At 37.0% G+C, this 23186-nt stretch overlaps 1 protein-coding gene across 4 annotated transcripts in view; it reads right to left on the bottom strand.

Moving 5' to 3' along the window:
- The window catches only part of TACC2 (transforming acidic coiled-coil containing protein 2), a 213406-nt gene that overhangs the window by 147563 nt on the left and 42657 nt on the right, over positions 1-23186 (bottom strand). For 3 of the 4 annotated variants that reach the window (XM_044665637.1, XM_044665638.1, XM_044665639.1), the window contains exon 3: positions 6647-6772. In XM_044665637.1, coding sequence (XP_044521572.1) covers positions 6647-6772 — 126 coding nt within the window. Of the gene's footprint in view, positions 1-6646; positions 6773-23186 lie in introns of those variants that run through there. The other variant, XM_044665636.1, reaches the window with a different exon arrangement.

The following is a 23186-nucleotide window of genomic DNA, read 5'->3' as shown; positions in this document are numbered from 1 at the left end:
AGCAAATTTTCATCATTCTTGCTCAGTCCCATACCTTTTGAACAACCTCTTTCCTATTCAAAATCTTTTCTTCTTTGTATAGTTTGTATTTTGCATGATGTAAGGAAAAGAGTTTATTGATTAATAGATAATTGTAGGAGCCAAGAAAAAACACCTTTCTCTGTGCCTCAGTTTCTCCTTTAAAATGGGATAAGATTGCGGAAGTCTCTCCTAGCTCCAGCATTTTAATCACACAGCCAGAAAGGACCTCAGTAGGCATCTAATCAAACTCATACTGCAATTTAAATGCAACTAGAGGCCCTCCAGCTTTAGCTTGAATACCCATTCACCACTTTCTGAAGCAGTCCATTCTACTTTGGGACAGCTCAAACTGAAAATAAGCAAGTTGGGCTCAAATCTGTCCTCTTGCAACCTCTATCTGGAGTTCCTTTGCTCTATCCACTGAAACTATGAATATACATATACATAGACACATACTAATTTGTTTCCTAAGGTTACCAAGGAAAAAGGAAAAGAATCTATTTATCCTAAAATACTTATAGCAGCTCTCTTTGTGGTAGCAAAGAACTGGAAACTGAAGGGATACCCATCAATTAGGGAATGGCTAAATAAGTTGTGACATATGATTGTAATGGAATACTACTGCACCATAATAAACGATAAGTTAATTTTTTTTAATGGAAAAGACCTACGTAAAATTACAAAGAGGGAAAAACACAGAACCAAAGAATATTATATGCAATAAGAGCAATACTGTTTTAAGAATAACTTGTGTAGGTCTACCTCCAGAGAAAGAACTGATAGAAACAAGCATGGCATAGTTTTATATATACACATCTTTTTTTTTGTTAAATGATCCCTTCTCTGGTGAGGGGAGGGGAAGAAGGGAGAGACCTAGGAACTTTAATGTTACAAAACTAATTTTCTAAAAATCCTAACCCAAACACTATATCCCAAGTGAGTATATGCATGTGGTTTCCCTATTCTTGTTAGCTACTCATAAATTTTGCGTAAATCTTCCTCTCCTCACTATCCCAAAAGGAGCCCAGTTTTTTAAGATATCCTACACTGCTGAGCTCAAGAAACCTTAAAAAGCCACAGACAGATAGGTCTTCTCCATTTCAGGGCCCTGACTTGGGTCCCTGAATAATTGTTTACAAGCCATTTGTCAACCTAACCTTGTCCTTAGGGATTGACCAGTGGGCAAATAAAGGAGAGCTGGCCCATTTTAATGATAAGGATACCTCAATTTCAGAAAACATGTCTCATCAAAAGAGAGTTCACACCATCTGTCAGACCAGCAGGATAGAACAGCGGGCAGCATTCCTGAGGTGCTGGGGTGTGGCAAATGGAACAAAGGAATGGAGGCCAGTAATTGCAGGGGTGGTACCACCTTCCACATAGGGATTCTGACTTCTTTTAAGTGGAGAAAATCTCATTTCTTAATTAGTATTTCTTTTAAAGAGACAGTGTGAGGAGGCAGTTAGAAGACTGGCCTTAGAGTCAATAAAACCTGGGTTCAGGTTATACTTGCTCTGTGACCACATACAAGTCATGGTGTTGGGGGCATTCTCACAACTCCATGTGACAATGGAGTTACCATTCTGAATCAGTGGAGGAAATTTCCACAAAGAGAGTTCCCTGCATGGATAAACAAAATAACAGATATGAACCCAAAACATTCTTTTTTTAATTAAAATATGATTAAATATCTATTGCCTAGATCAAGATATACATGCTGCACATATCTTATATATACCAATATATGTACATGTGTTATTACAATGTTGGCTTCTTAAGGAAAGAACTATTCTGGCCCTTTCTTTGAATCACCAGCACCTAGAAGTGTGTTGGGAACATAGTGAGCTTTTAACATTATTGTTTGATTGATTTGTTCTAGGAAAATTCCATTTCCTGCTCTACATAAAATTTTCTTAAGTAGAAGTTGCTTCCAATGTAAAAGTGAGTTTTTTATTTTTTAAAAATTTATCAGATATTATACTAACAGTCTAGGTACAATTTTACCATTTTCCCCAGGACAGAGTGTCAGGCCTGGAGTCAGTAAGACTAATCTTCACCAGTTCAAATTACTAGTTATGTCATCCTGGGAAAATGACTTACTCCTGTTTGCCTTGGTTTCCTCCTCTGTAAAATGAACCAGAGAATAAAATGGCAAATCTCTCCAATATCTTTGCCAAGAAAATCCCAAATCGAGTTGCAGAATCAGACACAACTGGAATGAGCAATAACAATCCTCCCTAATAAATTCCAAAGTCCTGAAACCAGTTAGGTTCAGATTGACTACTGGGAAACAATACAATTGAGTTCACTCTATCATCAGTCAGTATATTTGCCTCTGAGCTGCTTTCAGTCAGACCATCTAAGTATTTTTATATGAAGAACTATTTTCTCTCAAGGTTTTAGAACTGAGCATATTTTGCCTCAAGCTGTTTTTTTCTCTATATTTCTCATACAAGTGTCATTTTCTTCTCTTTTCATTAAATAAAAGGTCTTCCCTAGAAAAGGAAAAGTATTTTGTAAAAGATAGGTTCCATATACACCAAAATATTTATAGCAGAACTTTTTATAGTAGCAAATAAATGGAAACAAAGTAGATGATGAATGACTAGGGAATGGCTAAATGAATTGTAGCATATGAATATATAAGAGAATATTACTATGCTATAAGAAACTGTGAGATGCAACTGAGTGATGCAGTGAATAGAGTAGGGAGACAAGAGTCAGGAAGGTCTGAGATGTCATACACTTAGTAGCTATGTGATGCTGGGCAAAGTCACTTAATCCCTATTTGCTTCAATTCCTTATCTGTAAAATGGGGATATGCTAGAAAAGGAAATCGTAAATAACTTCAATGTGTCATGTAGAGCTGAAAATGACTGATTGAACAAAAATGAAGAAATTCTGAATAAGGTGAAAAGAGAGAAACATAGTAAGATTTATATGAACTGACAAAGTGAAGCAGAATAAGGAAAACAATATATAGAATCATTATAATCTCATAAATGGACACAACTGAAACTGAATGATATGATTTATGGAGGTTGAACTTGGCTCTAAAGAAGAGATATAAGAATATATATCTCTCTTTTCTTTGTGGAGTATGTAAGTGTGGGTGGGAGTGATATCACATGTCACATTTAGCTGATCTGTTGGTTCATTTTGCTAAGCTGTCTTTTTCTCATTTACGTCTTTGTTATAAAGGAGGGCTCTCGGAGAGAAAGAAAAGGAAGAATAATATACTGGGAAATCAGAGAATATAAAAACAAATGAATAAATGAAAAATGTTATTTTGAAGAAAAAAAATTTAGTGAATTTTGACAGTAATTTTGGATCTTAAAAAACCCTGGACATTCCACCAATGTGATCCAAACCATCTCTTTCTTTTTCAGCTCAGGGTCCAATTTGCTATCCACTTTCAGTGCAGTGTTTAAATACAGTGATGGACTGATTATCCATCCAACTATGTGCCATACTCTAAGCAATATGTATTGATCTATTTTGGTTTTCCTATATGATTTATGAGACCCATTTCTTTTGAATGTTTAGTGGACCTAATTATAGAGCTCCGATAGTACTCCTGATCTCAATTTAATCAGCAAAATGTCATATAAAAACAAGGGAACTTCAACATCATTATAAAATCACTATTTCATTTATTGCTCTGCACATGACATCCTCCAAGATACTGGCAAATTTATTTGGCAAGACTTCTAAATTGATGTCCTTTCTCAAACTCTAGCCACACCTAACCAATTGCCTATTTGATAACCTAAAAGGTTTTGTAGGCATCTCAAATTCAATGACTAAAGCAGAATTTATCTCCCCCCAAATAAGCTGACCTCTCTCTTAAAATTCTCTATTTCTCTTGAGGGTACTAGCAGCTTCCTGGTCACACAGATTTTTATTTTTAGAATAATCTTAACTCTTCCTTCTTTCTTACTCCCAACTCCCATGCCCACAACACCAAATAAAATCAGTTGCCTGTTGATTTTATATCCATAAGATCTCTCATAAATGTTCCTTCCTCTTCACTCATAAGTCATTATTCTTGTTCAGGACCACTTCATGTCTTATCTGGTCTACTGCAACAACCTCACAACTGATTTCTCAGCTTACAGTCTCTCACCTCTCCAACCCATCCTCCACACAGCTGCCAAAACAATCTCCTACATGCATGAGTCTGACCATGTCATTCTCTTGGTAGTTAGTTCTAGTATCTCCCTGTTTCCTCTAAGATAAAATATAAACCCCTCAGTCACTGAAAGTTTTTTATAATTGGAGATTGATGAGAATGTCCATCAACTAGGCTGTGGCGGAACAAATTGTGGTATATGATTGTAATGGAATACTATTGTGCTATAAGAAATGACAAGCAAGATGATTTAAGAAAAACCTGGGAAGACTTCTACAAACTGATACAAAATGAAGTAAGCAGAACCAAAAGAAAAATCATACACAGTAACAATAATATTGTACAGTGATCAACTGTGAACAACAACTATTCTCAGAAAAATGTTAAAATTCTAAAGGACTCATGATGAAAAATTTATCCACCTCCAAAGAAAGAACTGATGGAATCTGAATATATATTGAAGCATATTATTTTTCACTTTCTCTTATTTTTCCATCTTTTTATCTGTTTTTTCAGAATATGACTAATATGGAAATGTTTTGTATGACTGCAAATATAAAACCTATATCAAAGTGCTAACTGTCTCTGGGAGGGGAAAAGGAAGAGAGGGAGAGAATTTGGAACTTAAATTTTAAAAAATGAATGTTAAAAATTGTTTTTACATGTAATTGAAAAAAAATAAAATATTATATAAGGAAGAAAGAAAGAAAGTCATTTACAGTGCAACTCCAGTCTATTCTATTCCAGGTTTATTGTAAATTACTCCCCTTTCATACATTCTATGATCCAGCCAATCTGGCCTACACACTGTGGCTAGAAAACAATGTGCTATCTCCCACCTCCATGACTGTGTTCAGACTCTCTCCCATGCTTAGAATGTACTCCCTCTTCACCTTTTTTTCTTAGAATTCTTGACTTCCTCCTATGTGCAATTTAAGCACAAGCTCCTACATAAAAACTTTCCCAATCCCCTTAGTTTTAACTATGATCTTCCTCCTCAAGCTGTTTACATGTTGTATCCTCAAATGAAAGGAAATTCTTCATGGCAAACCAATTTTTTTGTTTTTTCTTAAATATATGAAAAAAATCATGATGATGCCTTTAAAGGGTTATTGTTTGCTCCAAAAAATTGAAAACTATTATAAAATTCAGCAAGGAAGGGAATCCAGTTGAAAAGGTTCTGCTTTGTCAGATTCTGAGGATTTGGTGTTAAGATTTTACTTAGTTTTTATATATTTGATTACTTATTTTGTTGATACTGATTAAGTTTAAAATAAAATATTAAAATATCCCATAAAAGATATCTTTGATAAATCATTCTCAAAAAGATTTTACAAGAATAAGGTAGGCATGTGGGTCAGAACATCCTAATTTCCACTCTGTCACTTTTCTTTTTTGTTTTTTAAAACATAATACCATATGTGATCTTTTCTATTCTTTTGTAATCTTTCTTTGAAATATCTTAACTGATCCCTAAATGTTTTTCAAATCATGTCACTTCTAATATAGATTTCTTCTGCGTGTTCTGAGCATTCTTCTGGTAATTCTTCAACCTCATTTTTCCATGTGTCTTTATGACTCCCTCATATAGGTCCCTCAGAAACAAAGGCATCACAGCTCAAAAAGGGGTTGTTCCATTGCTGACAATGAAATCAGATCACTATAAAATGCTAAAAGATCTGTTCCATTTCAATCCTATTTGTTATCTTCATTATTTTATCTATAAATAGCTGCAATGATCTGCCTTAGTTCTTATGTCAAAGTTTCTGTGGGTTAATTTTTCCTCACTTACTTATTGCTGTCTTGTGAAGTGACTGCTTATAATCTTCCATCATCATCCTCTATAATGTTTTACAAATGAGCTTTTATGATAAACTTCTGTTGGTTTTGGCTGCCATGTCTCTGCTTGGCAAGGAGATCAAATGTTTGCTGGTTGAGGAAATTTCAGGGTTCTTTTGGCTTCTTCACTATGGTGATTTATTTTATAACGGTTAAACTTCTTTAAGAAATAATGTTAAGCCAAGTCATTGATGTTAAGTTTTTTTATTTCCCAGTTTTCAAAATCATTAGCTTCTTTAAATAGATCATGTTATCATGCTCAGTGTCTCCTGTTTAATGAGAAGAACAATATATGCACTGATATATACAATTGTAGTGAGGAAAGTTCTTTGTTAACTCTAAAGCACTGTATAAATGTAAGCTTTTAACAGTCTTTATCTTTAGAGAAATTTACCTTTTATTAAGGGCCTTAAACATCACAATGGAATGAATCTCTAATGATGGATTTTGAGGCATCTAGTTAAAAAACCAGAGTGGGTAATGTTTCTGGGAAGAGAGCCTTTCCTTATACTCCTCACCTTATGCCACATGGGAGGCTATCTACACATACATAATAATAACGATTTCTTAAATGAGCATAGTTAAAGTATAGGTGGAGTAGAAGAAGCTGTAACCACACATCATTCAGCCCTTTTCATCAGACTTTAACCATACCTGGAAGCAGTCAGCTCAGCAGTATCCAGGACTGTAACATCATGACAAGGAGAAGAAACAGCTACAGGCTGTCCGGACGGATCAATAGATGCTGTTGAATGGATGACATCATCTAATATGGGAGAACTGGAAAAATGAGAAGAGAATGGAAGAAGCCAGAAGTCAAAACTCAAATTTTATTAAATTTTTGTGTTTTTTAGGTGGATAACTGTTTGTTAATAATAAAAGTAATATTCCTTTTAATGAGCATTTTATCTCAATCTAAAAAAGGTCGCTGGTCATAAGGCTGTCCTTCAAGGTCTATATATCAACCTCCCATATAGATAGATAAAAAAATTATTTTAATATGTCAGTAATAAAGCTGCTTTGGATTCATTCCAATACTTTCTTGCCTCATAATGAATTTCACTCCACAGTATGGCTCCAGTGTGTGTGACTTGCTTTAAAATGATCCCAAATCAGACTGTAATCAAGTATAGTACACTGGACTCCATTTAGGATTTTTCTAAGGCCACATCTGGGCAGAGAGTGAGTCTGCTGTCTTTGCATCTATTCAGAAGTCTGTACTTTATAGCACAGAAAAGTTAAGAAGGCCCAAAATCACATAGGTTTTAAAGAGGCAGAACCAAAATACGAAATCTGATGCAAAATCCAGTACTTTCTCCAGAGACATGTGAAAAAGCTTTAGACAATTTTAAAGCACTACTATTTGAAACAGTATTAGTATTAGTAGTGGTGGTGGTGGTGATGGTGGTAATATGGTATTTTTTTGAAAATAAACTTGGGGAAAATAAGAATAAATGCGAGAGAGATACTAGAAGCGTACCACCAGCAAGCAACTTAAACTCACTTTCCTCATCTGTAAAATTGAGAAAACAAGGATATCATCTATCCCATATGACCATTACAGCATCAAATAAAATGACACATGGAAAGCTCTTTATAAATATTTTCTGACTGGATCTATGTATTTCCCCCCCAAGCACTTAAAGTGTTCTGTTCATAGTAGATTCTAAATCAACAGTCACTGAAGTTAGTCCTTGGATAATTGAGTTCTCCAATGACTGAGTCCTTCATGTAAATGTAGTATTACTATATTTGACCAAACATATTCAGTAAGGAACAGTAGTAAATTTACTTCTACAAATATCTGCTAAATTCTGCTGGTTTCTGTGAAGCTAGTATGATTGAAGATTTTTTTTTTCTTTACCCTCCCTCAAAAAAAATCTATTGCAGTTTCACAATCAGCTGCTAAAAAACAGCTGCAAACAGCTCACTGGAAGCTGAGTCAGGCAGCCTGGGGGTTCAGTTTGCTATTGGAATGTTATCAAAACGAAGCTTTTATCAACAAAGACTTTTCCAAAGAGGTTCTGGAGTCACTAAGATCTCAGAGAGTTTCTAAAACTCTTCTATAGCTTAAAATGGCATTTTTTCAAATCTTCTAAGACACGAATGTCACATACTAATCTAAAAAATGAGTGTGATTCAGTTCCATACTGTTTTATGCCTATTAAGTGTTACCTAGAAAAAAATCCATTGTGATTGGGGGTCAGGGGTGAGGGAGGCTGAACCTGTAATTTCCTTGGTAATGAGAACTCTGAGTGAAGAAATTCTCTTTGTCAATGTAGATCTGTACCTCACTGCAATTTAGAGTCTTAGAGATCTGACTGGGACCCTGAGAAGTTAAATAATATGTCTAGGGTTCCATATCCAGTATGGGGCAGAGGTCTGGACATTTGAACCCAATCTATCCAATGGTATCTAACATCCTTTTGCCTGGATTATTGTGGACCCAGGCTGCATTTGGTGATGGTGAGAAAAAATAGCAAAGGCACTTCTAACACAGTTAATAGACATCCATTTTAAGGTTCTTCTCTAAGAATTCAGACAGTGTTTACATTTCTCTCTGAAGACCAGACACCTGTGCTCTAGTTTTAGATGTGATTTCCTGCACACTCAGTTTAGGAGACCCCAGAGAGCAAGTCTAGTTGGTGTTGATAATGAAAATGAATCATATAAGACTTCTGTCTTGTTAGGTTCCCTATGAGACTCAGGATCATCATCTTCAATAAATAACAATGATAGTCCCTCATATTTATAGCATTTCACAGAGACTACAAAGTACCTTGTAATAGTCCCATGAAATAAATGCTAGAAATCACAGAATTTCAGAGTTAGAAGAGACCCCAGCAACCATCCAATCCAACTCTTCCCCTCAAAAAATAATCCCTTTTAGTGGAAGGTAGGTGGCTCAGTGGATTGAGAGGTAGACCTAGAGATGGGAGATCTTTGGTTCAAATTTGGCTTCAGACACTTCCTAGCTCTGACCCTGGGCAAGTCACTTAACTCCCATTGCCTAGTCCTTACCGCTCTTCTGCCTTGAAACCAATAAGAATATTAATTCTAAGATAGAAGATAAGGATTTTATCACAGGAATAGGTGGGTCTCAGGAGGATGCCAAGAGGCCCTCATCCACCCTTCCATTTGGTGGCATACTTCCCAACATGGCACCTGCCTAGTTGATTTCATCACTTAATCAAATCCTAATTTATAGATGCAGATGCAGTTACACATCTCCACCCTGACAGTTTTTACATCTAGGCAAAGAAAGGAGGACATGGCCCAGTTTTATTGCCTGGGGGAGAAACAGTTTTATAGTTTTAAAAATCAAATTGTGCTTGGGGACCACAAAGGGAACCATTTCTCAAAAAACATCCGGATTCAATATTAATTTTCCACCCCATTGAGGTTGATTATCTCTTTCTAATTTCCAATCATTGTTCCAACTGTTACTCTTTGAGGTCAAAGAGAACAAGTCTAATTCTTCTTCCATATAAGAGTCCTTTGAATATTTAAATACAGTTCTCATGTATTTCCTGAGCCCTCTCTTCCTTTAGTTCAAAACCCCAAGTTCCTCAGGCAATACTAATATGGTGTGAACCAGATTCTTGTCATCATTCTGATGAACTTTCTTTGGATATTTTTTACCTTATTAATGTCTTTCTTAAGATGTGGCACCCACAAATGAACACAATTTGCTAAGCATGGTCTGATCTAAGTAGAGTATATTGGGACCATCACTTATTCCTAAACTCTACCTCTCCATGGAGCCCATTATTGCACTGGCCTTTTGGGGGGGGAGGGAGTATGGGAAGGCGGGGCAGAGGGGAGAGGAGGAAGCTACCATACCATACTGCTAACTCAAGTTGAGCTTGTAGCCTGCCAAAATCCTTAGATCTTTTCCATACAAAAAAGCATATCTCCACCATTTTATATTTGTGAAGTCAATTTTTTAAATTTAAGTGTAATACTTTTCACTGATACTCACTAAATCTCTATCTTACTCAATTCAGCCCAGTTTTCTAGCCTGTCAAGATTTTGGGACAGGGAATTGAGAAGTCTGTATTTTCAAGTTGAACACATTCCTAATAGCTGCATTTTAAAGGAGATGGCCATAAAATGGAATCATAACTCTGCTTGAGCTACATTCCCTTTAGGTATCTAGTATTGTCTTCTTCAAGTCAAACATCAGCAGAAACCATTCAATATAACTTGGAATCAAATGAACAGAACAGAAGAAGCCAAAGCAGTTAAGAAACTGCCTATATAAGAAAACAAGTTGAAAGAGATCCTACTATTGAAGGACTACTAAACTTTGGAATCTGGAGATTTCTAGTTCTAGTTCTAGATTTGGGATTGCCACTAATTTGTAGTGTAATCTTGGGCAAATTGCCTTGCCTCTCTAGCCTCAGTTTCTCTGTTGAGGGAATGACCACAGAGGGCCCTTTATTGCTCAGTTCTTTCATCTGAAACTTTTGTGGTTTGTAAGTAATACTAATTGAAAAGCCTTGGCTTGCTCCAAGAAGCTGAGGAAAAAAAAAAGATGTTATTAGCTTTGTTATCTACCATTTCGGGACCAGTGTGTCATAGGATAATAGATTATAAATTAGAAACCATATATCAACTAGGTGACACAGTGGATATAGAATGCTAGGCCTGGAGTCAAGAAGACCTGAATTCAAATCTGAACTCAGACATTTACCAGCTGTATGATACGGGGCAAATCATTTTATTCTGTTTGTCTCCGTTTCCTCATCTATATTCTCATCTAGAGAAGGAAATGGCAAACCACTCTAGTATTTCTATGAAAAAAAAAAAGAACGAAATGGGATCATGAAGAGTTGGACATGACTAAAACAACTGAACATCAACAAAAATACCATATAATCTAAGGTCCTCATTTTACACAGGAGAAAATTAAGGCACCAGAGACTTGCCTGTAGTAATGAAATATCAAATTCCTTAGTTCTTCATAGAAAAATCACAAAATTATAAAATATTAAAAGCTGGAAAGGACATCAGAGGTTTTACTCAATTCAAACTCCATATTTTATGTAACAAGTAACAAAGAGCCAAAAAAGTGAATTAACTTGGCCAACATCACCCAAGAAAAGTGAATGGTTAGAACTTTGGGGTAAAAGCCAAAGGTTACCTGACTTTCTATATGTTCTGAGACACTAGGTGCCCTTGAGGAAAAATCACTTGATTTCTCAGTATACCTTAAAAATAAGATCTTTTTTTTTTAATTTTTAATCTTATTTTTAAGAATCCTTGATCAAGAAATCACTTGATTTCTCAGTATACCCTAAAAATAAGATCTTGTTTTAATTTTTTTAATTTAAAAAAAATCTTATTTTTAAGAATCATATTGTCAAGGTTTTCATGATTATTAGGAGCCATACAGATGAATGTTTATTCAGTTTTTTATAGGATGTCAAAAGAGAAGATGTTTCAGAAGGCAAAAGTACGAAACTCTTCTGAACCAAACCACACTCCCTCACACACACATCTGACTTGTACAAGACACAAGTACAGTCAATAATCACCCTCTTAGAGAACAATATGAATAACAAAGGCAAGATGATTGATGGAGATAAAAATAAATGTCAACTATTTGAACTGGAAAAAATACTATAATTATAAAGTAAATAAAAACCTGATACATTAACATATAATTGCTTATCAGTTCATAGCTGTATATTTATTTTGCTTCAAAAAGATTTTAATTGAAATGTATAATCTCTAGGGGGCAACTGGGTAACTCAGCGGATTGAGAGCCAGGCCTAGAGACGGGAGGTCCCAGGTTCAAATCTGGCCTCAGACATTTCCCAGCTGTGTGACCCTGGGCAAGTCACTTGACCCCCATTGCCTACCCTTACCACTCTTCTGCCTTGGATCCAATACACAGCATTGACTACAAGACGGAAGGTAAGGGTTTAAAAAAAAAAAAGAAATGTATAATCTCTATTTGGAAGGATCCTATATTTGGGACATAGTATCTCTTTAGAAAACAGTTAGCAGCTATTTTCTTTTTTAAAGAACTAAACATATTGTAACAGCTTAAATCCCATTAGGTTCCATGAATAAACTTTCATAGTTCTACTGACACAGTTTGATACACTGTAAATGTATAATATATTGGTTGAGGTTTATAAATAATTAATTAATCCCAGAGCCTCACATATCACTGTTTTATACCTTTTGTGTTCATATCTCATGTAATATTATCTGTTAGTAATTTGTGGTTGTGCCTTATGCTCTACTACTAGATTGCAAACTCCTTGAAGGCAAGGAGAGTATCTTATGTAAAAACCAGTCTCTAGCCTATCACGTGGTTGTTCAGTTGTTCAGTCATGTACAACTCTTTGTGACCCCATGGACTACTTAGCACACCAGTTCCCTCTAATCTACACTCTCAAAGTCTGCCCAGGTTCATGTTCATTGTTTCTATGACTATCCATCTCAACCTCTGCTATCCCCTTCTCCTTTTGCCTCCAATATTTCCCAATATCAAGATCTTTTCCAATGAGTCCAATGAACCACCTCACTGCCCCCCAGCCTATTATAGCAAATGTTTAATGGATGAATATTGTATAATCTCAAAAATGAATACTTTCCAAAATGATGTCCCTTCACAGGGTTCAAAAGTTTGTTTGAGTAGATACCAACCTACTACACTAAGGTTTAAACTTCTCTCAGAAACAAACAACAAAAACAAAATCAAGAAAGAATAAAATGTTTCTTGCCCATAGAACTATTTACCTGCCTTTAAATTCAAGATATGAATTTTGTGAATGAGCATGAATTAATCTTTTATTTTTAACATACAAACATAAAAGAAAACAAGGGCAGATTAATTAAAAGTCACTATAAGTTCTCCACTATAAGTTCTACCTCTGGACTAAAACCAATTTTAGTTCTATAAATCTATGGATTGTAATTATGTAAAATGGTAATAAGATATGAAAGACAATAAGTTACTTCTACTCATAAACCGTTAGAACTAAAAGAAACCTTCAGAAGAAGTATTGTGCAACAGAGAGAATATTTTATTTAAAATCAAGAAACCTGGTTTTGAAATTCTCTCTTCAGTGATCTTGGGCAAATTTCTTAACCTTTCTGGCCTCAGTTTCCTTTTTTCTCTGTAAAATGACAGGAGTTAAACTAAAATGTCTAAGTTCTCTTCCAGATCCTATGATCAACCCCTTCGTTTTATATATTTGAGGCAGCTGAGGTCCCAGGAGACATAATTAATATACCTTTAATACAACCAGAACAAATATTTAGTTTTCCTTATATCACTTTGTTAGTCTTCTAAAAATCTATAAATAGCTTCCAAAGCCCACAGTTCCTCCTTATATGTTTGGCTGTTGTCTATCATGTCCAGTTAGTCACTTAAACATGTTAAAAGACAAAAGTCCTGGTCTTAGTCCTCAGTAGTGGTGGTATCTATTTCATGCCATCAAACACTTTCTTTCCCAGTCCCTTATCCCCAGAGTTAAGAGACTGCAACATGGAAAATGGCAGGATGGAATTCCACCCTGCCATTTTCCATGTTGCAGAGACTTGTTTATTGCTCATGCTTTTCCATCTTGACAAACCTTTTGGGCTGCCCTTAAGTACATCCAAGGACTCAGCAGTTTTCTCCAGTTCACAATTCTCAGACCCTATATGCTAATTGCTAGAGGACTTGAGACAACAGAAACTCTGGACCAGAAGACTTCAGAAAATTGGAGCAGGAAATAAAACCATGTTCATTGGTTTGGAAATAGCAATAGAAAAACCCAGGTCAGAAGTGGTGGCAAAGTTGTAGAGCTGAAAGTAGGGTAAAATTGCCAGTACTTTGCACAGGAGACGAAGCACAAGAAAGGGAAAGGGACATTTTTAAAAAAAACATGAAAATTCTAGTATCTAAGAGCCTTGAGATAGAGAAAATATATTAGGGAAAGGAAAAGAAATAAAAATTTATATTGTGCCTACTAAGTGCCAGGCTACTTAGTTGATTGGCCTTTGTGCTCAAAGAGGACCAAAATGACATTATTGTATAAATTGTATAAATGTATAAATTGAACTGAACTGAGGCAGAGTTGCACAAAGTCATCAGCCTCACTGTCTTCCAGAATCAAAGTCCAGTAACAAGACAAAAGTCAAGACAGGGGCAGCTGGGTAGCTCAGTGGATTGAGAGCCAGGCCTAGAGAGGGGGTGGGGGGTGGGGAGGGGTTCCTAGGTTCAAATCTAGCCTCAGACACTTCCCAGCTGTGTGACCTTGGGCAAGTCACTTGACCCCCATTACCTACCCTTACCACTCTTCCACCAAGGAACTAATACACAGAAGTTAAGAGTTTAAAAATATAAAAAAAAAAAAAAGTCAAGACAACAGGGGATGGTTCAGGATGCAGTGGATGGCCTTAGGATCAAAGGTGTCTAGCCAAGCTCTAAGAATTCCTGAGCATCTGCTTCAGCTGGTTTATGGAACCAACTGTCTGCATCTGCGCCTTCTATGAAGGGAGTCTTCATATACTCAGAGAAGACAACTCCTTAACTCATCAATGTGTTTGAGGCCTATCAGTTACTCTCAATTTGATCTGCTAATATGGTTTTTACCGAGATTTGGCTGTTGTGCATATTACAGCTTCTTGGAGCCACAAATGAGAACTGAGTGGCAGGTGGATACCAAAGGAACAAAGTATTCCTAAAAGGTTTCAGAAAGCCCTCAAACAGTGGTACTATTCTTCTGTGAACACCCCACCAGGCACTGGGCTAAGTATAAAAGATATTGTTTTTAAAGGAAAAAAATAAGAAAGATAATACCAAGACACTCTACTATTCCATCTTATCTAGTCACACTTCAAAAATACTATAATGATTAAAGCAAATTTTTTTCTTCAAGGCTAGCCTTAGGCTTAATGTAAAAAAGCAGTTTAATGAAACCAATCATAAATTCAACATTCCATACCCATAATCCTCATCTTCTACCAAAAAAAGGGCAAGAGGTATATTCTTTTTCTCATTCTTCTCCAGGGACACACTTGGTCATTATAATTATATGGCTTTCAATTTTATTTAATATCCTTCCATTTTTATCATTGAAATCATCATTTTCTTTATTTTGCTTACTTTACTCTGCATCAGTTGGTATTAGCCTTCCCATGACTCTTTGAATTCTTCATATTCATTATTTCACAGAGTCAGAAATATTCCACTACATTAATATATACATATGTTGCTTGTCCATTTCCCCAATTTTGGCACTCTATTTTGTTTCAAAATCTTTGCTTTTACAAATTTTTTTTATTATGAATCTACATTTATATATGGGAGACCTTTCTGCCTTGAACCTTTTTGGAGCACATGCATGGCAGTATGACCTATGAATCAAAGGGTATGGGTATTTTAGGCATTTTAGGGCAATTCCAAATTGCTTTCCAGAATAGTTAGACCAATTCCTCTCGAGTTTATTTATGTGCCTCCCTTCAATTCCATACTGGATATACTAAAAGTGATTTTCTGAACTCAAAGGTAGGACTTTACATTTATCTGCATTAAATTTCATCCTGTTGGATCTCACTTATTATTTTAACTTGTGGGGCCTTTAGTAGGATCCTGAGGCCTGGGGTCATAAAGATTCATCTTCCTGAATTCTAATTGGGCCTCAGACACTTATTTAGCTGTGTGACCCTGGGAAAGTCACTTAACCCTGTTGGTCTCAGTTTCCTCATCTGTAAAATGAGCTGGATAAAGAAAATGGCAAACCATTGCAGTATCTTTGTCAAGAAAATCCCAAAAGGGGTCACAAAGAGTCAGAACTGACAACAACAAAACAACCCAGCTTAATGTTAACTAAAAGTTTGACAAAAATGTTAACTAGACTTCTCATCCAAACAACTGATAACAATGTTGAATAGGAACAGGAAGGAGGAAAGAAACTCCACTGGAGATGCTGAAATAAAGAATTCAATAGAATGAATGTTTATTAAGCGTCTATATTTGAGACATTATCCTAGGCCTCAAAGAAACAAAGAGGGGAAAAAAGACATGGGCATAGTTCCTGCCCTCAAGGAGCTAATTGTCTAAAGGGGTGAGTGTGAGAAGAAAGCTATAACATTTATACTAATAAATCCAATTCAGAGTATACTATGATAGGAGCAAATAGAGCTAGGCAAAGGGGGCATTTGAGGAGGGAGAGATTACTTTCATCCAAGGGTAAAAGAAGGCTGTATTGAGGAGGGTCTTAATGGATAATGATCTGTTCATCTCCACTCATTGGGGTCAGTAATTGACCCAGTTCTTGTGTTTATATTCAGCACAAGAACACATGTTAATAATCACAGGACCAGCACACTATGCCCAAATCAATAAAAGATGCTGAGATGAGAATTTTACTATTATTTACCTAAAAAGGAAATCATGTTTCTATAGCCAACTTATGATGCTCTGTTATGATAGGGTGGAAGGATCTAAGAACTTCATTCTAGGCAAAAATCATGTAGAAACAGAATCACAAAGATCTGAAAATAATTTTACAATGGAAGACTCAGCAGCATGGTATTGGAAAGAGTAAGAAGTGACTTGGACACAAATTCTACCTATGCCATTTACCAGTCAGGTAACTATGGACAAATCCCTTCATCTTCTCGAACCTGTTTCCTCATCTATAAAATGTGAGTTATATGGGATGGGTATAAGAAAAGCACTTGAGAGGCAGCTAGGTGGCTCAGTGGATAAAGCATCAGGCCTGGAGTCAGGAGGATCTGGATTCAAATCCAGCCTCAAATACTTCCTAGCTGTGTGACCTGAGGCAAGTCACAACCCCATTTGCCTTACTTTTGCCCTTCTGTCTTAGAATTGTTACTAAGACGGAAAGTAAGGTTAAATAAAAAAAAAAAAAAGAAAAGAAAAGCCCTTTTAAAACTTGGAAAATTACTTGGAGTAATTTTAAGGTCTAAAAACTTATTGCTTATTTGTGCTTATTGCACTTGGACTTTTGGAAAACTTGGATACTAATATGCTATGTACACTATACACTAATACACTAGATTACTAAGAAACTACTATTTAATATACACCAATAAGGAATGGGAATGTGCAAATGGGAATTAAAACAGTATCTCTCCTCTAACTTACCAGACCCCTCCCTGCCACACACACCCAAGATAGGTAAGGAACCCAAAGGTACATATTGGATGCACCAACTCAGAACTGCCAGGTTAACCCACCATGTCAAAGTGAAGCCAGCATGGACCCAAGTGACTGGGGAATGTCATGCTCTGTACATACTGCTTGTGCTATGTATGCTAAGAGGCAGAGAAAAGAACCTAACAGTGGCCAGGGAGCACTGTGGTGTGATCTTGCATAGATGAAAAGCAAAGGAGTCACTGCCTTTGGCCCTATCACAAAGACCCATGAGAGGCTAAGGAAAGATGTCATACTGAAATGCTGCACAAGCCAAAGGACCCAAAACTTTGCAGAGATTTCAGCAAATGATGTTTAGCAATTGAGAACCGAACCTCTGGAAAAGAAAACGAGCTTCACTGGGAGGGGCTTGCTATTGCCAAAATCCAGCACAAGTAAAAAAAAACCTATCATATTTAATACTTTTGTTAGCTTGAGTATACAAGGTAATAACTAAGGCTCGTTTAAATATACGAGTCAGATTCTAAAGTTCCTGAGGGGACCCTATGTCTAGTAGTTATATATTTAAAGACTATATAACTAGACAAGATCTCCCCAGATTCAACCTAGTCCTTCAGAGTTCGGCATCTGACACACAGGTATATTATAACTCCAGTTCTCTTCAAATCTCAGTTTATGTTTCAAATTCTTCTTGTTTTCCAGTTATTAGTGGGTTCCTCCCTCCCTAAAATTACTTTGTTTTTACTTTGAATACAGTTTATATTTATTTGTGTTCATGGTGATTCCCCCCCAAAGAGGGAATTCCCTTCCTTGGAGAGGGAATGTTTGGTTTTTGTCTTTATATAGCCCCAGGCCCAAGTAGGTCTTTGTAAATAATTGCTAAAGTGAATTAAAAAGGAGAAAAAAGTCATCCACCTCATCCTTGGGAAGGAAGGCCTTCAAGAAAAAAAGACCATTATTGATATAGATGGAATTTGGAATGAGAGTCTATTAATGGATCTTATTTTCTTGTTAATATTTAATATAATTGACAAACCAAATGCTGAAATAATAATAAAATATCAATAACAACTCACTTATATGGGACACAAAGCACTTTCCATACAACCTTGAAATGTAATAAGTATAAGAATTATTATCCCCATTTTACAGAAGGGAAAAACAAGCCCAGAAAATTTAAGAGACCTGCTGAAGAGCATATGGCTAATAAGTCATCAGGTCATAGATATTGCTCAGCTATCTTCCTGCTCCAAATTCAATTCTTTGTCTATAGAATCATTCTGTATCCATTCTGTAGTATAGATCACTATAGGGCTTTTGAAATGTGTACTTGTTTAGTTTCTATAATTACCTAAAAATAAGAGACCATATAAACTTGTGTCATATTCACTTGGGGAAAGGAAGTAAACTCTAACTGAGGTAAAAATTTCCACTTATAAATTGCTCAAGTATCAAATCAATTCAGAATTTCTCTCATTCTATATTTAGAAAAGAACTTTCTTATAGAATTTTGTTTCATTATAGTTCCTCCTTCTATTTACTCTCCGGTCTCCCATAAGGTTTCATAATTCCAGAGATGTGTTTTGCTATTACCACAGTTGCTGTGGAAATAGTTATTGATGGTGTAAACAAAGGATTAGGACCTCAGTAGGGAAGAAAGCTGGTTTGCACAAGCTTCAGTAAAGTTGAGAAAGACTAAGTGAATATAATCCACTGATCCACCAGTAGAGAGAGAGGCACTCTAAAGTCTATGGTCTTCTTGTCTCTGACCTGCCATGTTCACTCATATAGATCACTTGACCTATCAGAGTCCTAGTTCCCTAAACTATAAAATAGAACTCTGCCAATGGAACCATAGCCCACACAGTTCAAAAATCATTTCCATTTGACTAAAATCAGAAGGCAAAAATAAATTCTATTTCAAAAGCAAATTAAAGTTTCCAAACCTCTTTCCTCTTAACAACCCTGTGGAAGTAGGATACCACAAGTCAATGAGCCAGATGGCCCAGTGGATCCTGTTGGACTTGGAGTCAAGAAGACCTGAGTTCAAGACTTGCCTTATTTAGCTGTGTGATTCTGGACAAGTCACTTAACTTTTTTTATTCTCTTCTATAAAATGGGGATAATAGCAACTATTTCACTAGATAGTTGAGAGGATGGAATGAGATAACTATGGGAAGTGTTTAACAAACTTTAAAGAGCTATTTAAATTCAATTATTATTCTTTATCTTTATTTAAAGATAAAACAGGTTAAGAGAGTGATCTGCCTATATCTATGCCAGAGCTATAGTTCAAAAAGGAGGTCTTTCCTCAGTTCAAATCCAGTGCCCCTTCCCTAGGTCCTAATTACCTCCAAAGGTACACAGCCCTAATGCACATTCCAAACCTTACTTTCAGAGTTCTAGGTTCAAATTAGACCTAGATTATTTTAACAACTGATACATTATCTCTATAGGGGCTTTTCCACTCTTAACCTCCCCAGACAATCTTCTTTCTCTCTGGCCTCTTAAATATCTCAAGGCACTTCAAAAGCCCATACCACTCACTTAAAACCTATTCTATATTATCTTGAATTGTTAGGATTCTACATGCATAAGTATTGTCTCTCCAACTAGATTATAAACTCTTGGAAGGCAAGCAACAGTATTTTGTACTTTTTTTGTATCCCCTTCAATGCCTAAGACAGTACCTGGCATATCATAGATGGTCAAAAAATATTCATTGGCCAATAAGCCATAGATAATTTATAACAATAATAATAAAAACAACTTTCTTGATTAGTCAATTAATCATGTCCAACTCTCTTTGTGACCTCATTTGGGGTTTTCTTGGCAAAGATACTGGAAGGATTCACTATTTCCTTCTCTAGCTCATTTTACTGATGAGAAAACTGAGGCAAAATAACGTTAAGTGACTTTTTCAGGGTCATGCAGCTAGTATGTGTCTGAAGCTGGATTTGGACTCAGGTCTTTCTAACTCTACACCCAGCATTCTAGCCACTGTTCCACCTAGCTGCCCATATTAATAATAATAACACTTCTTGGAATTTATATGGTGCCTTGAAGTTTGCAAAGCATTTTACAAACATTATCTCTTTTAATTTCCACAGCAACCCCTCAGAGATAATTGCTATCTGATCCCCAATTTACAGATGAGGAAACTGAAGCTTCAAATAGTTAAGTGGCTTGCCCAGGGTCACATAGCTATTAAGCTTCTGAGGCAGGATTTGAACCTATGTCTTCCTGATTTCAACTTCAGTAAGGTACCTGCTAACTCTACCACTTTGTATAGCAGAGATTTGACTCCAACCTGTGGATAGCAACCAACAACGGTTTTAAGACATTCCTTCCAGGTGTCAATTCTGCAGTCTGACAGATTCATGCTTAGAAGATACTTCTTCAACCAAAGACATGCTCTGAGGAAATTCTATCCCTCTTTAGTTTCTTTAAGAAGGAGCCCCAAGGGTACAGCCCACTCCATCCCCCTAAAAGGGCATGGACAAGACTAACCTCATTTATTAAGAGGAGGCAGCATGTCTGGTAGAACTGGAAACCTGGGAGCTCTGAGCTCCAATTCAGTCACTGACTCCCAGAGGAGCCTTCAGCAAATTCCCTCCCTCTATAAAGTTTCCAGCTGTCAAACAAGATACAGTCCCTCAGTAAACATTCTGATTTGGAAATCAGTCATAAACTGTTAATGCTGGAAGAGTGGAGACCTTACAGATTATGGACCCCAAACCCTAACTTTACAGTTGGAGAAACAGAGGCACAGAAAAAGGAAGAGATTTCCCCAAACTTACACAGTCACAATGAAAATAAGATCCCAGGTTTCTGGACTACCCAGCAAGGACAATTTCTGCTACACAATAATCCAGCTTGGGGAATGAAACAACCTATGAAAGGAGGCTTTCAGAATGTTTGAAGATCAAGCTCTAAATAAAGTTGCTTCCAAATAAAACATGAACACCTTCTTCAAAACTGCCTATTATAGTCAAAGAGAAACCAGAATTTCAATATCCCCTGCTGACTAAAAAGACCTGAACCTTTCATTCAGAGGCAATTATCTTGGGCAGACTCCTTAAGTAAAGTTTAAAGCCAGACTCTTATTTGCCATTTCCTCCTGTAGGAAGGGCATATTATGGGTAAGGCCCCTCCCCTTACTGAACTTCATCTGCATGAGACAGTTGGGTGAGATGATCTCTAGGGTTTTTAATTATAAAATTCTGAATTCTGTCACAAGGTCAAAGTATACAAAGACTCCCTCCTCAAGTAGATTATCACAAACATGTTTACTATTGATATTTTTTCAGAGTTCCTTTCACAGTGCAATGTATTGGATGTCTTATAAGGATTCAACTTATTTTTTTTACCCTCTAAACTCCTCCAAATGTGCCTCCTTTCCCACCTATATCACCCTTCATTTCACCCCTTCCATCTCGGTTTTCTATTTAATATACATTTTTCTCGTTTTGCCCATTTAAATTAGACTACAAAAAGGGAAATTCTCATTAAAGCAGAGACAAAATCTGAGATACTTAAATTATTCTAAGAGGATACTAATTTTAAAAATAAAATTATGAAGTTTAGTAAATCATAAAACAAATTTTACACTAATAGCCAGAAGCTTTTCGGCAAATCAGTCTTAGCAACAAAAACACAATAGCCCAGATCAACTGTTGTCACTGATGTCTCCGTCCACATAAAACTCTTTTTAAGTCGATAAAATGCTCCTATCATTGGCATAGCTGCAAGTCAAACAGACCAAGGAAAGATAATTGAAGGTCACATGCTCCTCTGGAAGCCCTAAATTACGTTCAGCCCCGCTGACTTAATTATTGCGGAATTTAAGTCCCCCAACTAAGAGGAAGTCAAAAGTTTTATGGCTTCACCTAGGACATAAAGCTCTCTGAAACAGCTTGAGTTGCACTGGCATATGCCAGAGCTCAGAGGAGGGAAAACCAGGCTTCTATGTCCATCGGTCAAAACGAGCCCTTCCTAGCTACCAGCAACAAACATTAATCCGCTTCGGAGGGCGACAGGATTCCTTAGAGGTCCCAGCTAGTTATTTCAGACCACCTGGAACTCGGCCCCCGCCCCCACCCCTCAACTAGACCTGTAGGCATTTAACCGACTTGTTTTTTTGGTTGTTGCTGTTGTTTAAATATCACTATTACAATGTAAATACTTTTTTAAAAACATCATCTCGTTTATAAATTAAATACCCCATTCGTTTTGGTAGCTGAGGTTACATTGCCCGCCTGCCCGCCTGTCCGTCTGCCTGCCTCGGAATACTGAAAGAAAGTTCACTGCTGTCCTGTCCCCGCCACCATCGGGAACAGACTGGCACTTACCCATGACAAGGTAGGTGAATGCCCAGGACTGAAGCTGAGAACCATCACCCTGGGACCGCCAGGGGAGGAGAGAGGACAGGACGAGAGACTGGAGAAAAACAAACGCAGGGATACAGTTCCTTCCTTCCTTGGGGAGGTCACTTTTAAATAGCCACCATTGCTACAAAGGAGACTTCCGAAGTCCGGACACACTCCCACGCTGCCTGCTGCCTGCCTCCAGCCTTCACAGCAGAGTTTCGGCTGAGGGTGAACTTGTCCCAGTCAACCCTGGTACTGTCCCCCAGCTCCAAGCTGTTTGGGGCTGCATGTCTCCCGGGTGCTTTCCCTTCTGAATGAAGAAGGGCGGCTTGGAAATGCAAACGCACAAAGGCCAATGACTCTCAAACAGCAGCCTTCGGTCAAAGGCTCCTCCCCCGAGGCAAGCCGAGGAGAGGGTTGTATCTAACTAACAGGAGATTGCTCCTGAGGCATCCGATCTGGCTCCTGGCAGGAGGAATTGGGGGAGGCATGGCTGGCTGCAGCGCTGTTCCCCCCTCATCCCTCTCCTCTTGAAACTCCAACTTGCCTTAAAAGCCCAAAGGAAGGGGTCTGCTCAATGAAGAAACTCCCAGCCTGTGGGTCCTGCCAAGAAGTTAGCCCACACTTGAGTGAGTGAGTGAGGGTGGGAGAGAGAGAGAGAGAGAGAGAGAGAGAGAGAGAGAGAGAGAGAGAGAGA

Source organism: Gracilinanus agilis, chromosome 2, assembly GCF_016433145.1.
Source record: "Gracilinanus agilis isolate LMUSP501 chromosome 2, AgileGrace, whole genome shotgun sequence".
Classification (NCBI taxonomy): Eukaryota; Metazoa; Chordata; class Mammalia; order Didelphimorphia; family Didelphidae; genus Gracilinanus; species Gracilinanus agilis.
The sequence above is the reverse complement of the archived record's forward strand: the minus strand, read 5'-3'. Positions and strand labels throughout refer to the sequence as shown.